Source organism: Crassostrea angulata, chromosome 6 (assembly GCF_025612915.1).
Source record: "Crassostrea angulata isolate pt1a10 chromosome 6, ASM2561291v2, whole genome shotgun sequence".
Taxonomy (NCBI): Eukaryota; Metazoa; Mollusca; class Bivalvia; order Ostreida; family Ostreidae; genus Magallana; species Magallana angulata.
The window spans coordinates 30,480,082-30,496,585 of NC_069116.1; the positions used below are offsets into that span (position 1 = coordinate 30,480,082).

General features: G+C 32.4%; 1 protein-coding gene across 1 annotated transcript in view; it reads left to right on the forward strand.

The window, feature by feature from the left end:
* LOC128187346 (uncharacterized) overlaps positions 1-16,504 on the forward strand; it is a 79,033-nt gene that overhangs the window by 11,374 nt on the left and 51,155 nt on the right. The window contains exons 2-5 of the mRNA XM_052857757.1: positions 5,284-5,414; positions 7,808-9,745; positions 10,038-10,502; positions 16,271-16,338. Coding sequence (XP_052713717.1) covers positions 5,345-5,414; positions 7,808-9,745; positions 10,038-10,502; positions 16,271-16,338 — 2,541 coding nt within the window. The 5' untranslated portion in view covers positions 5,284-5,344. The remainder of the gene's footprint in view (positions 1-5,283; positions 5,415-7,807; positions 9,746-10,037; positions 10,503-16,270; positions 16,339-16,504) is intronic.

Consider the following 16,504-nt stretch of genomic DNA (forward strand, 5'->3'; position numbering starts at 1 on the left):
TGAGAATAGAGATTACTTCATTATTTTTAATCGATGATGCGCATAGATCTATTGAGTTTGGTTTAAATCTCAAATTTATATGTTCAGGGTCAATCTTGCATCTGAAAAAAACCAGTGCATTTTGGGTTTATTTCGGGAAAGAAACGTGTAATGACTTATAGGGCAATGCGTGTCATATTTCATGTAATACACATGTGGTGCTTTAAAACATCAAAATTTGAGAAAAAAACCTTCCATATAAGACGGGTTTTATTGAAATAATGACGTTTTTTTTATGGCGTCGAGCGAAGCTCGAAAGCCATCTAGGGATCGTACGTCCGGAAGTTACATTTTTAGGAGCCAAACAACTCAAATGAGTGCAAAGTTTTCGTATGTGTTTGAAGAAAAAGAGATGACATACTTCAATTTCGAGCAGAAATGTACGTCAACAAAACAAGTTTGCAGATTCAAAATGGTTGCCGTCTTTAAAAATGTTCACATTTTATTGAAACAATATGTCTCGGTTTCAGCGGATGAATACACTAGCACCGAGACACATCGATAGCTGGGCTTACATACTCAATTTGGTTATGAAATGTACTAGCCTGCAAAATAGATTATTTTGTATCCATATCGAAAATTGACAATGCACAAATGTTTGATCTTGTAGAAACAAAACTTCCTAATCGAGCGATAAGTACATCTACAACCGAAAGTTATTTTAAACCAACTAGTGAACTACTTTCACTTTGTAAACAACGTGAATGGGTGCTTTCTTTTATCTACCCCTGATCTTTTCGGCCCGTGTCATTTGGACCCTTGTGAATTTTAGATGAAATTGATAATAAGAGACAGAGTGGTTATCAGCAGTATACAATATATAGAATTAAATACAATAATAATTTTAATATTTATTTCCATATAAATAGAGAAAAAAAATTTTAACTCCTAAGATATTTCTAAAGATATTTTAAATTTTCAATTGAAATTCAAAACGTATTAAGAATTAGGTGAGCAAATTTGTAATGAATTGTAATTTAATTAGTTATGTGATAAATAACATTTTCTATTTTTTTTAAAGTTGACCAATGTATTTTTTTTTTTTTTAATTTTTTTTAATTTTCGTTAATTTATGAAAAAAATACCAGCTTTTGAACTTGGTCATTTTTGGCAAAATAATGCATATAGGGTACCCTCATTGTACGGATAAGTCCTCCGAAAGTTTTCAAAAAAGGAAATTGTTCTTTTGCAGATCAATTATACATATATCAGAGTTATGCATATTGCTAGAATTTTGATTTTCGATAATTTATGAAAAAAATACTAGCTTTTGAACTTTGTCATTTTTTGGCAAAATATTGCATATAGTGTACCCTTATTGTACGGATAACTCCTCCTACAGTTTTCAAAATAGGAAGTTGTTCTTTTGCAGATCAATTAAACATATATCAGAGGTATGCATATTGCTAGAATTTTGATTTTTGATAATTTATGAAAAAAATACCAGCTTTTGAACTTGGTCATTTTTGGCAAAATATTGCATATAGTGTACCCTTATTGTACGGATAACCACTCCTACAGTTCTCAAGATAGGAAATTTTTCTTTTGCAGATCAGTTATACATATATCAGAGGTGTGCTTTTTGCTAGGATTTTGGTTACTGATAATTTATGAAAAAAATACCAGCTTTTGAATTTAGTCATTTTTTGGCAAAATATTGCATATAGTGTACCCTCTTTGTACGGATAACTCCTCTTACAGTTTTCAAGATAAGAAGTTGTTCTTTTGCAGATCAATTATACATATATCAGAGGTGTGCATATTGCTAGGATTTTGATTACTGATAATTTGTGAAAAAAATACCAGCTTTTGAAGTTAATCAATTTTTAGCAAAATATTGCATATAGGGTAACCTCATTGTACGGATAACTATTCCAATTTTTATAGATAAAAAGTTATTCTTTTGCAGGTTAATTGTACATGTATCAGAGGTGTGCATATTTCTAGGATTTTTATTTCTGATTATTTATGAAAAAAATACTAGCTTTTGAACTAAGTCTTTTTTAGCAAAATATTGCATATGGGGTACTTTATTTCACTGGATATGGGTTGACATGGATTATGGATACAGTTCGCATATAAAAAGAAAACCCGGTTAGCTGTCACATTGACAGCTTTTCACTTGTTTAAAAAATTATTTAGGTTTTTACTCTTCAAATTAACTTTAACTCGACGCCATTGTGGCCCTTCAGGCCTTTGATTTTAAATTTCAGTTTTCCCGTTAGGGGCCTCTTAACTGGTTCCGTTCCGTTCCGTTCCGCAAAGTACCAATAGCCCAAGTACCCAAACTCTGTCACCGTAAGCAGAAAACATTCCTTGTTTCTCTGTAAATTAGGCCAGCATTTTTTTATTTTTAGGTTTACAAACCTTTTTAGAAAAAAAATAAAATTACAAAAAAGATCTTTTTTTTTTCTCCCCGACAGCAAATTTTTCCTAGTAGGAAAAGTGTATCGTCATTGTTATCACAGAGGCATAAAATCTGCTCTTTTTGTGTCACGATAGCCTAAAAATTTCTTACGCATCTTTTTCTCGTGCTACATTCTTCAGAGAAGCTTCTACAAACACTCTGCTGTAAGTTTCATACTTTGAAGTTTTACCGACAGTGTTGACCAGTGGCTAGACGAGATAGTCACACCTCACTGAACAAGGCTTCGATAGTTACCTGTGCAGCTGTTTTCAAGTACATCACTGTAAAATGATTCCCTTTCTTTTTGTGTTGAATTGACATATATATTCAATGGCTTTTAAAAAAAATTATTTTTAAAAAGAGAGAGAGAGAAAGAGAGAGAGATGTATTACATATATTATAAATTTCTGCAGTAACTATTCTCATGAACAAATTTTAAAGTGATCGACCTGCCTAGTGAATTAAAAAAAAGATCATATTTTGCATATTATTGTTTGCGCATTTTCCGTTATTTTCAATTAAAATTTACCATTATATAATTAATTGCATAGTTGTACTTTGTACATGGAAATTCAACAGGATAAAATACATGCACACAGATTTAATAGAGTCTGTTCACTTCCACAATGTTATGTTTGAGTTTTCTCACATATAAACACCCAAACCATTTTTGTAAATAAAATGTGAGAGATCAATGAAGTTGAATATTTTTTAACTAGTCTACTGCAGAAAACATGAAAGTTATAAATATTTTGTATATTAATAATTATATACTAGTATCATAGAGGAGAAAACATTATGACTTTATGTACATAAAATTTAGGTTTTTTTTTATAAAATGAAATGTTGACATGACATGACTAGTAACTTTGAATCTTGGGCTAGTAACTTTGTGGCCAAATTTTGTAATTGCACACCCCTGACATTGCTATATGTACATGTAATATCAAAGCTGTGTGTCTAATATTCTATTGTACTATTTCAGTGATATGTAACACAGATGACATACTTTTCACATGCTACACTTGATGCAGTTACACACCACTATCATGAAGTTGTCATTCATTATATCATTAGAACAAAGATGATGTCATAAAAAAAAAAATTTTCCTACAGAACTTTACAATTTTGTAGTTCGTAAACATAAAAATAAAAAAATTGTAGGTCAGAAGAGATTTTTATTTTTTTTTTATTTCCTCCTCCTACGGAACATTATCATTTTGTTGTTTGTAAACCTAAAAATAAAATAATGCTGGCCTTATTTTTTTTCAGTTTTTATCATTTGCAATCACTTAATATAATTTGAAACATTATAATCTATATAATTATTAACAAAAATATTTTTATTATTATTCAAATAAGGTGAAATTTCTTCTATCATTACTAAACTTACAGAGAGTCCCAAGAGTTTTCGCATAATGTTATTTTTCATGGGCAAAGAGATTGAAATTATGCCTCAGACAGCTGTTTTAAAGGGATAAAAATGCTTTTTATCAAGTTTATTAGGAATATTTCAGTGTGAACGTGTTTTTTGACAAAATTTGCAACATTGTGTTGGAGGATTTGCCTAACTTTTGTCAAGTAAGTTGTTTTTGACCTTGTTTACAAAGTGTGTCCTACTTTCGATTCTTCCTTTGTGTATTATTTATATATATGTCATAGAGAGCAGAGCGGATAAGATGCCCCTGTGTGTCAGGGGAGTTCTTGTGAAGTTCATTCTATCTGGCAGAAAGTTTTTATTCCCTCGCACAACTTGTTGTGAGGGGGATATAGCATCGCTGCTGTGCGTGTGTGTGTATGTATGTATGTATGTGTGTCCATTTCAGCCTATTTAGCAAAATTCAAACAAAACCCTTGCATGCATGTGTATCAAACTTCGTACACTTCATAAGCATGTTTATAGGACATACCCTATTTATTTTCAAGGAATTCTGAAACTTAAATTTGCCTACACGTGTTGTCTAAAAGTGTAATGTATGTCACTGGATAAAGAGAATTTATTTAACTAAATTACTAAACTTTAACACTTTTGTGGTGTGTTTTCCCTAGCAATGGGAGCAATTGTACAACCACGTAAATGCACCCATCCCCCATGGATACACGCAGAGCGTGCATGGGGATAGGAATAAATGAATTAAATTCAAATGGTTTTTAACAAGTTAAATATTTGGTCTCTTCAATTACTTGTTTATTTCTGAATAATGCATTTCCCCGCACAATATTTTCACTTCGTGAGGGGATGCACCGCTTTGCGGTTCCATTGTTAAAACTTAAATAGTGACAGACGCCACTGGACTAAGTGTGCTTAAAAAAGTATGGTAGCCATTTTTATAAAACTTATTCAATTCTTTTTCTGGACTTGACAGGTCTGCTTCCATTGATGTCTTTTGGACTTAATAGTCTGCTTTGTGACTGTTACGCTAAAGTTCACTATACTGTTTCATTATTTTTCATGGGATGCACATTCATTTTAATATCTGTTAATTGTTCGTTACTCAAACAATGAGGTCCATAATTGGCCATTGCTTCATTAAGATATTCATTAGATTGTTAAATTGATATGCCTCAATACACTGACCTTAAAAACTGCGAACAGAATATACAATAAATAGATAAAGAAAAGTTGTTAACATATATCAATTAGCTAGGACAACTAAGAATTAATGTTTTGGTGCCTTTTTGGCCCTATCTATGCCCATGGATGATACTTCTGGGAATTCATGATACTAGTCATGCCTTGGATGCTGTGTGTGACTGATATTTTCTGGTTTTTTTATTACAATGCCCATGTAATAATAATCCAATATATAGTTTATTTTTATTTTTTTGTTTTGCAGGGAAATTAATACAAGAGAGTTGGCATCAAGCATAAAACATTAAACAAAAAATCAACAAATAATGGCTACTGGTGGAGAAATTGAAGATGAGGAGAACAAACTGCTTAATATGTTGGAGAAATGGTCAATAGGTACTGGTTAGTTTAAAAAAAAAATTTCCGCTCACAAAAAAGGAATTTCCTTTCACCTACCCTCTATCATCTCTTTTTCTATCTGTCAATTTTGACAGTTCTGACTGTAAAAACTTTTACATTCTTTACTTTTCCAGTAGCACAGACTTTTACACAGCCAATTTCAACTACCGTATTTTTCGAAAATTAGGTCGATACGGTTTATTGGGCGAAGGAGGCCGTTTTTAGCCAAAAAATAAAAAAAAGTATAAATAGGTCGACTTCGAAGAATTGGTCGAAAAATTACCGCTAGTTCTAATGAATAAATGGTTTAAACCAATAACGTTATCATATAGTAAACTTTAATCTTATTTCACAGTTTTAAACAAAAGGGAAATAAAATGTATTTCTTGAAAACATCGTAAGAAAATGTCTGAAATTGCATCAAAATTTTCAAACCAATTAATTCAGTACGGCCTGTTTTAATTTAAGATCGTTTTTTATTACTTCCCTGCCATGTGTACAAACTGGTGTTAACCGTGGGATAGTAACCTAGCCTGGAGGCATGACTACGGCAGCACATGCCACCCTGTGTCGCTGTATGACTTTTTACTGTGTATATACACACAAGTCAACCTCTGATCTTATTGAAGCCTGCAGGCATGAGTAGCATGTGCCGAGAGTTCAACTGTGTATAAACAAAGTAAGCGCTACCCAGACTGATTTGAGAGACACCTGGCTAAAATTTCATGGAAAGTTTTATGTTGAATATACAGAGAAATTCATGTTCATGTATTCTATTATGAAAACAAATTGTTTTTTTTTTTTATTTCTACCCGACGATATTTTTCCCCCGTAATTACCCTTTGTACGGTTCTCATTTTACTTTTACCGCGCGAAATCGATTTCCTGTTTATTTTAAGCACACAATCAAAATGCATGACAGCAGATAATTATGATTGAAAGATGATTCAGTCAGTGATCTAAGTAAGAAATGTAAGAAGAAATAAATCTATTTACATTTAATTTTGTTTAAATGATAAATTACTACATTGATTAAAATCCATACGATTTTTACACAGAAATTCAAGCAGTATTATAGTAAACACTCATGATTTTATTGGAGGGTTGCATTAATTTTTGCAAAATTTCATATCAAATTTTCCAACCAAAAAACCCCCCATAAATTGGGCGAAGCGATGAATAGGGCGAGGTCCACGTGTCAGGGGAAAAAAGTATCAACCTAATTTCAAAAAAATACGGTATAAGTAAAGGGCCTATAAGGACCCAATTTTAAGCCACCTCCCTTAAAATTTACCTGGATTGATATCAATAACATACCGCTTGTCAATTAAGCAAGGAACATATCCTGAGCCCTGATTGACAGATTTGATCAAGCGTGTCAGCTGGACAACAAGTCCGGGGGTGTTGATAGCAATTAACGGTTCAGTTAACTTATGAGCATCATCCCCTTTTTATCTACGGCAAATATTTGATGGTTTTTTTAAAATTTCTTTGCAATTGAATATATGAACATCCAATTGGAAATAAGTTACACATATTAGTTTTTGGAAATGAATAAGAGCATTGAAGAGGGAATATAATGCTTATGATGAGATAGAATGACCCAGAGAAAAAAGGAAACTTCTCTGTAGAAGCAGTACAAGCTATTATTTTACGACATAAAATAGTGGCCCGCATTTTCTCGAAGAATGTCAACCATGCATTTTTGTTAAATTGAACAAAATGTTCAACCAATAGTCTATTAGACATTTTTATACCATGTTGTAAATACCGTACGAGCAATCACTGTAGAAATATCAAATAGTTTGGAATGGTAAAATTTAAAAAGGTAAAAAAAATCTAGTCTGTTTAAAGTTCCCCGAATACCGTGAGAATAATGGAAGACCATTTGTCTAGGCTCTGAAAGAATAACGTAACATCATTTTGTCAATGATGTAATATAAGCTAGTAATAAAACTTCAGAGATGATAAAAAAATAATAAGAAACTTAAATTTTATAAGTGTTCTACAATTAAAGTGATGACAGTCAAAAGGACTTAAAGTATAATTTTTTTCTCAAATGAATTATAGGTTAAATCAAGAAAAAATATTCAGATAAAATGAATTTAACAGAGTTTGACACTAACTTTATTACTTTTGTGGACCGCAGGTCCACTGGTCAAGAATTTTTATGAGTTATGTGCCTTGGACTTCGAAAATTTCAATTATTTGTAGTTTCCATTCATTTTCTTTGCAGATGTTTCCAAGGGAGGGGGGTATAAGTGTTTTACAAACATCTCTTGTTTCATAAGTGATAAAAAAAAAATTCTTAAAAGTGGTTACAAGATTGCATTAAAGCATGAGTAGTGAGAACTAAAGTCAGCTAAGTTGAATGTAATTTTATTTTTCAGGTGAAGAAGAGAGATGTACACCACAATGTTGGACTGTTTCCGAAATAGAAGTATGGAACAAAAAAAGGAGTATTCTATTACCAGTAAAAAATGTGCTCCCTGCCATTTTACAGTTCCTTGTACAAAGACAACAAAAAGTAATTTGCAAAATTGCAGAAAAAAATGGATTTGACATTCATCTTGACAGGTCAAAAAATCGCCTTGAAGCTGAGACTGTAGGTGATCAAGAAGAAGAAGCATTGGATAAAATGATTGAGAAATTTATTCAAAAAATTGAAGCTGTTTGTGACATGTATAGCGTTAAAGCTTTCGTAATTGAGGACAATGTTTGGCCGTGTGTTGAGAGAGAATTTAATGAGAAGGCAAAGGATGCATTCAAGGAGAGTTTTTTACAGGTCTACAAGAAATGCGAGGGTACCTACTGTCTTATTGGATTTGCTGAGACTTTTGAAAAGTATGCATCCCTTCTTTTGTACATAAGCAGTCAATACAAAGCAATCAGGATAGAAAACAAGGAGCTGTTTGATGCTCTAGAACTGGAAAAAATCTTGGACTCAGGGTTCAAGCAGGTGAAGGTAGCTGTTCATGGTGACCTGTTACTGCTACAAGGGGAGGAAGAAGTTATCAAGGAATGTGCCAAACACTATGAAGAGCTATCTAAAACAGAGAACATGCATTTTGCAATAAGAGTTGTTTCTAAAAATATGTATGAATTTCTCAAACGGAAAAGGTCAAAAATTTCCAGCTGTCTTTTTGCAAAAGGTTATTGTGTTTATTGGACAGTAAAAAAAGGAGGGGAGAAATATTTCCTTACTTGCAGTAGTATTTCTGGAAAACCAGAAAAAGAAATTGATTTCTTAACTAATTGCATAGTGAAGGAAATTGAACTTGACGAGAACTATCTTCAAGGGGAACAAGTAAGCTCAAAGATTGAACAGATGGAGAATGCTAAACTCTTTACATCAGAAAGTGGGATAAAAACTCTTTTGTATTATGGCAACATAGATTTCCTGGAAAAAGCTGAAGCTAAGGGAACCCAACAAAGGTTCTGGTTTGATCAAACAATTGCAAGCTCCGGGTTATTAAGATTCTTAAACAGATTGGAAGTGCAGAGTTTTATTAATTCGAAACTTCCTAATCATGCTGCGAAGTGGTCCATTATTGAGGATAAAAGAAAACTTAGAGTAAGCTGTCAATGTTTAGCTGAAGTTGATCGCCTTGTTTCCTTAATATTGGACCAAGTTTGGTGTGTTTCCAAACCTTCAGAAGTTTGCAAAACTGATCCAGTGAAACAGTTCTTGAAGGATCATTCAAATCTCGTGGAAATTGAGCAAGATGAAAAGTATTGTACATTTTATGTCACAGTGGATCTTAAGGATGAGTTGGGAAGGTTGTTAGGAGTACAAGCTTTGAGCGAAATTGATGAAGATGAAAATGATTCTGAAATATGCAGTGAAATACCCACAGAAAGAGTGAATGTGTTTATCGAACCAGATATTAAGATATACCTATTTAAAAGATGCAATGCTCAATTGACAAAAATTAGTGAGGACTTCAATGTTTGTATATCATATAAAGGAACAAGTTTGGAGTTGAAAGGCAAATCAAAGGAAAATGTGTTGCATGCAAAACAGGATCTGCTAGAGCTGCTCAATAGTGTTGTTTATCAAAAAGACATAGTCAGAATAAAAAGGGAATCATGGAATATTGAAATACTGAAAAAAAAGATAAATGAATTGGAGCAAAAAAATCCATGTTCATTTATGCTTTCTAAAAAAGATGAAGAACCAGAGTATCTTAAATGTTGGGATGCTCAAAATGTTCGCATTGTTGCTGCTGAAGGTAGTCTAGAAGATACAATGTGTGATGTGTTGGTTTGTTTCATGGACCAAAACTTGCAACCTGTGGGAAGGTCAAGTAAAAAGATATTTATGACAGGTAGGTCAAAAGATATATTAAAGTTTTAGCATGTTAGTTTACAATGTAGGTTTTTGAGTTATACAAGCGACTATTTGATTTGTTTTACTTAAAAAATTAATTTTGCTAATTGATTTTAATTTTTATGCATTTTCAAATTCATAAAACATTAACATGTAAATATTTAAAACGGGGATTTTGCCTTAAGATTTGTAAATAGTCACAGCATTACCAGGTTTACTGTATTTTACAATCATTTACCAGATAACTTAAGTTTATGTTTTATCATTGTAAGTTGTTTGTCTTAATTCAGGTAGATGGACAGAAATAGAAGATGCTGTAAAAAACATTAAAGAATTACAGAGAAAAAATTGGTTACCAAATTCATCTAAATGCAAAGTGTATTCATCAGGAGAGACTGGGTTCTTAAAATGTAGACAATTACTTTTTGTAAGCTCAGAGAATTTGCTGAAAGACATTGAGGAGGTATGGAATAAGGTTCTTGAAGATGCTTATGAAAACCAATGGCGCAGCATTTGTTTCCCTATGGAGTTGTCGCTGATTACTGATGGAATTCTTGCTGGATTTTTGTCTATTCTAGCTAAAGGGGTTTCTAAAAGATTGAAGAACAGTCTTGAAATCCAATTTTGCACATGGGATACAAATGAATCATTAAGGGGAAGGATTCTTGATATTTTCCATCAATATTTATCCTCAAGATATATACCAATACATTGTCTTGCAGATGAAAAGGAAAGGATGCAAGGCACAAAGAAAAGTAAATATGTTATACTGCTTCTATTCCACAATTTGATTTTTTGCCTCGGGGGTACTGCACAAATAAAGGCATACATGATATACTATAGTAATTGACAGGTAACATGATAAAGAGCAGGTGCTAGCAAGTGCTTGCCAAAATTCCATATACCTACTGTACAATTTGTCAAATTTTGGCGAGCATTAATGGGCACCTGCTCTGCTCACCTCACCTCCCATATATGGGAAAAAAGTGCTGATCTTTAAATTTAATTTAAAAAGATTAAAAGAGGAATAAATCAAGATTAGATGTACTCTTGTACAAAACAACTTCCCCTCACTTTTACAACATTGTTTGGCATATTACAGCTGTATTCACTTTGAGTCATTTATCAAGAGAATAAGCTATCAACTATTCAGACAAAAACTGATAGTTTAGTCTTTATTGTCATGAAAGCTCTAGCTAAATCCAGTAAAACACGCTTATAACAAAGTGACAGGGATGGGCAATTTTGTTTCATTATAAACTTTATTTGTTATATTCATTAGCATCATGTGTTTTCAAAAAGCCACATGGAACGAAATTCACTTCAATATAAGTGTGTTTTACTGTATGTTGCATTGTCAATCAGCTGATAATTAAAAAAATCCATTTTGAAATAACCTTCTTTGACCCTCTCGGGCCCCGTAAGGACAATTAATGGCTATTAGTACGAGGGTTGATCCAAAATTAATGTTACAGATGCGACAAAATCGTGAAAAAACTGCGTAAAGTGGCAAAGATATCTACCTAATTCAATTCAGACCTGAAAATTTTAATGCATTGTGGTAATGATTTCTGAAGATACAGTACAGGTCACGAGTATCCCGACACCCACCGTGTAAAAAACACGGTGGAAAACGGTCTGTGTCAACACCGTGTACACGGTGTGACACCGTGTATGTGTATTGGAAAATTCAAGAAAAAGCACCGTGTCCGCCCGTGTAACTCCGTAGCCATTGTGTCACTCCGTGGATATCGTTACCTGAGACGTTGATAAAAATAGCGTATGTTTAGAAATAAATAAATTATGGTTAAACAATGGTTGAAACTTATATATCCTTTTCAAATTAAAAATAGAAAAAAAGAATGTCAACTTAAGTTAATTTTTTGTGATCTGAAAATTCGACGTAAATGGGTACCTTTTAATTCATTTGTTCTTAAATAAATTGAAATAAATTCACCAAATATATTTATTAATCAATTAATGTATAATCAATTTTCAAATCAATTAAATTCATCGGGTTTTTTTTCTTAACACTCGTGATGTTGTAACTGACGATCGGATTAAAATTGGGAGCTTAAACGACTTATCTGTTATCTGTTATCTGTTATAACTTTGTTATATTTAATTAATTTACAGACTTACTTTAAACCAATTAAAAATTGAGAAAAAAACCATTTCAGACATGTGGATGTGCTGTAGTAAATGACAACCCCATATTACCGGTGACTCGAATGATTAGTTCTTCAGCTATTTATGTAGCAATAAATAAACAAAAAAAAAATCACTTTTATATGATAGATTATAGATAAATACGTGTACAAACTCTTGTTAAACTATATTCAAGCATTGTACATGTACTAAAAATATACCCGCATTTAATAAAATAACTTTCAGCTTTATTTCCCGTATAGCTGGTAATGGCGTCGTGATTTCACACTTGTGCGATATACCTGCACGGAAGCTGATCAGATACACAGCATTGTCTTTCATCTTGGGTTCTATACACAACAGGTGTCATTGTCTTTCTTGTTAGGTGTCATTGTATTTGACAACTAACTGTGTGTATGAACAGGTGTACTCGAGATGCCGTTATTCACACCTTCCCGCGGACACCTGTTTGGTAACTCATCATAACCTGTCGTGTGTATGGTCTGAATATATCTTACTTCTACTTTGTTAGTTCCATGGTTTTTCTTAATCTCTAACAAACAATAAAAGTGTCTGTAGATATATACACAAACAGCTAAACGTAAGACTATCGACGCGTGGATCAGAAGATCTAGAACAGCAACTTTATAAATGCGGGAATTTCACAAAGTATTAACTTGCGATAAGAAATTATTTACCAAGTATATATATGTACGGAAAAAACATGATTGATTAAATAGATGAATGAGATATTACAGGTAACTTTTTGCAAGCATTTAGAACAAACACAACTTTATTTACTTTATAACCAATCTAATATGTGTGATGTGAAATAGTGTCAAAATTTTAACGGTAAATCTGATTATGTGATGTACAGATTTACCGTCTACTGTAGAAACTTTTCATCATTGTGTTGAAATCGTTATTAAAACCATGGGTCAAAAATAAATGAATTAAATTCAAACAAATAGAACTCTTATAATTAAAAAAATGATTGCACACAATTATATGCTGAGAGAGAGAGAGAGAGAGAGAGAGAGAGAGAGAGAGAGAGAGAGAGAGAGAGAGAGAGAGAGAGAGAGAATGAATACCGGTATGTGTAGGACTTAACTTTCAGTACCATTTACGTGTAATTCAATGTAATAAGTTAGTTTTATAGTTTCCATTTAATTGACCATTTTCCCTAAAATTGCGATAGAATTCATGCAGTCAGAATCCATGTGCTGCCACTGTCAATCAAATCAGCCCGCGAGATACACCACATGCTCCTTCCATGATAAGGAAAAAATGTCGTTTTATTGTTTTTTAAGTCCGCAAAATAGAGAAGTGTAAAACAATGAATTATTCAGTGTTTGAATTGTTTAGCTTCTTCATTCTTATACTGCATGTATGAGTGTTGGATTATTGTGTTGTTAAAACTCTCTCTCTCTTTCTCTCTCTCTCTCTCTCTCTCTCTCTCTCTCTCTCTCTCTCTCTCTCTCTCTCTCTCTCTCTCTCTTACGACGATCATTAAACAATCAAACAATAATTTATGGAATACTGAGTAGTTTCTCAGAACACAAACAATTTCTAAACTTAAGTTGCGTGATAAAGATGAAATAAAAATTATCTAGTGCAGATTCACCGATTCTATACGCGCTATGAATGTGTACTGTGCGGTACTACATTTACAAGTACATCACACATATGTATAATAGAAAGAAAATTTACAAATATACTAAATATAAAGCTGTTTAATTATACTTATTAGAGAAAATGCAGTTGTTTTCAATAAACCGTTCGATTTGTTATCGTTGAATTTAAAAACGGACTCAAACAAAAACTTATTAAACTTAATATTTAAATTTTAAAAAGGAAATGAAGTGTTAGTGTTTTAATTGATCAAACCTTTATGTAGGCGATATCAATTTTTTTTTGTTCTTAATATCAATAAAAACCAACCGTAACAATTGCATAGGTCTAAAAATTGTGTGCCTTGAAATTTTCTTTATTTCAATTTTCTAGTTCTTTTTCTTTAATTTTCTTACGTACATCAATATTTTATTCTTTATAAATTTTATTCCTAAATCCTCCTTTTTTCACAGGTAAATACTGCATGTTACACCGTGTAACTGTCCGTTGTGCATCGCATTGCACCGTGTCGCACCGTGTTTTTTCTCGTTTCGTGGCCGTAACAGAGAACAATAGATCAAAGGTACCGACACTTCCACGCTCAGCGTGGACTTTCAAACACGGTGGCCGGTGTTTCAGTTTCGGGATACTCGTGAGCTGTACTGTACCAGGTAATATATTTTGTAGAGCATGAGGTAACAATAGTCGACGCACGGTAGCGACGTCATTTCTAGATCATTGGCGTTCTGGTAGAATTTCGTAATTTAGTACTTTATATGAATTCGCCACGATGCCATATTTTACATTTTTTTTTTATCAATTTTTTGCTTAAAGTAACTGATTAATCTTTTTGTAATCGATGAAGTAGTATATTGGATTATTTAATGTGTGATCAGTTTGTCCAGGTCTCTTCAAGAAGTCATGAGCGTTAGCTTTATGATATAGTCATTGAAGTAAAAACCCAGCTATAATTTTTCTTCAGAGCATGTGTCTTCTATCTAATTTATCTATTTACATGACATCTGCTTTAATTAAGTATTGGAACCATGTTTAAGGTACCCTGTCCACTCACTCACTCACAATTTTAGGTTGATATATGAATTCGAGACAGTACATTTTGTAGTGATATCTATCCATCGAAGCAAAAAATGCACCGTATCACTATTCCTGTGTCCTAGCAGCGTTTTTATCCCTTGATCTTCTAAGAGACAAAAGGCAATGGGTAGATATCCGAAATGGACAGTAACAGTCCCTAATTTTTCAAAACAGTTAGAAATCTGATTTAAAATATTGTGTTGTTTGGGGCATTTTCAAATTTTGAAGCATGTAATTTATTCATATATACAAACCTTAAAGTAGTCCGAGTATCGCACTACGTCATAATACGGATTTTACAATATTGGTTCGACTTTTACAAAGCGTTTTAGATACCCGGTATTGATTTTGCTCTAGATCGCTGTTGTAAACAATGGCAATAATAAGCAATTAGAACGGTTATATATGTATTCTATGAGATATAGAAATGATTAATGTTGAGAAACCCGATTCTGTTAAAGTAAAATGAAAAACGAAGTTTCTGATTAACCAGGATCTCAGGTATGCTTTTATCTTCTTTGTTTTGATGCCCCTCCTCCCCCCTCGAATTTTTCTTTTTCTTTTACTAAAACCGGTTTAAATTTAGAGACAGAAGCTATTTCAAATTTAATCAATCGTCAATTAATTAATGTTTAAATGATACCTAAAATTGTTGACAGATCTAGGCAGAAAACTGTACAAAATGTGATTTTTACGGATTTTTTCGTCAGGGTCTACTTGGTTTAGAGCTTATAGCGTGAAAAGTAATCCGTCAACATATAATTTATTTTACTAAATCTTTTTTCTTAGATGTAAATCTATAGAATAAACACCATGAATTTAAGTTTGAGTCCATAAAATAGTAAAAAAAAATACCAAACGCGGTACTAGCATTGCATTTTTTGTATTCTATTTTGATACATCAGGTCCATAAAGCGTACTTACTTACAAAAATTTGGGCAAAATTATTGATGAGATATGGCTTAAATAAATATTTATACTCTATTTTGTATGTTCAGTTCTAATTTTCCCCAAATTGGTAATTGGACGTCTGGCAAATTTCATATTTGTCAATAATTTTCGCAAGGGGGTACACCCGTCTGAGAGGTGATAACAAACAAACTAGCATGTAAACATGCATATTTTCTTTTGTATATGTATTGCTATAATGTATATTTATCATTTAAAGCTAAGCTTTTAATGATTGAGCCCATTTAGTGCCGAGTATAGGACTACCTTAAACAAGATGTAAATTCATGACGCGGTGATGTCATGTATATATCATACTATAAACATCAATATCTTGTTAAGTGTTTAACGAAATTTAATAAGAATTTTAATTCAAATTAATATTTTGATGAAAAAAATTTTGATGTATCATTTAATACAATAGCGCGTCATTGAGAAGCGCGGTGCATAGGGAGACATTACTTTATGATCAACCTTTGTATTATACTTAATTTGTAAGATATTTTTCAAAGTTAAAAGCTAAGTTTGCATTCATTTCAATTGTTAATTTCATTTATTTGTAAGAAAAGCACCACTAAGGCAATCTTTAGATCCAAATAAATCATAATTTTTTTTCAAAATGATTTTGATACTTCATCAAGTAATTCTTTTCCATTGTTCCTACTTGTGTAGAGGAAAAGTTTCTAAGTGTCTTTTTTAAAAATCTCTTATATATATTTAGGTTTGCATTCCTCAATTGAAGTGAAATTAGAAAAGGGATCATTTTTGGAAGTAGCTGAAGCAAAGAAGGTACTGGTACTTGTAAATTTTACCCTTAAAGTGATAAAGCTTAGCTTTTAGGTCACCTGAGTCGCTCAAGGCCTACAAGGCCAATGGGTTGATGTGAAGCATTTCTATGGTAAGTGGAATCTAACTTGTGAAATTTCAAAAACCTCGCTACTCCCACACATGTGAG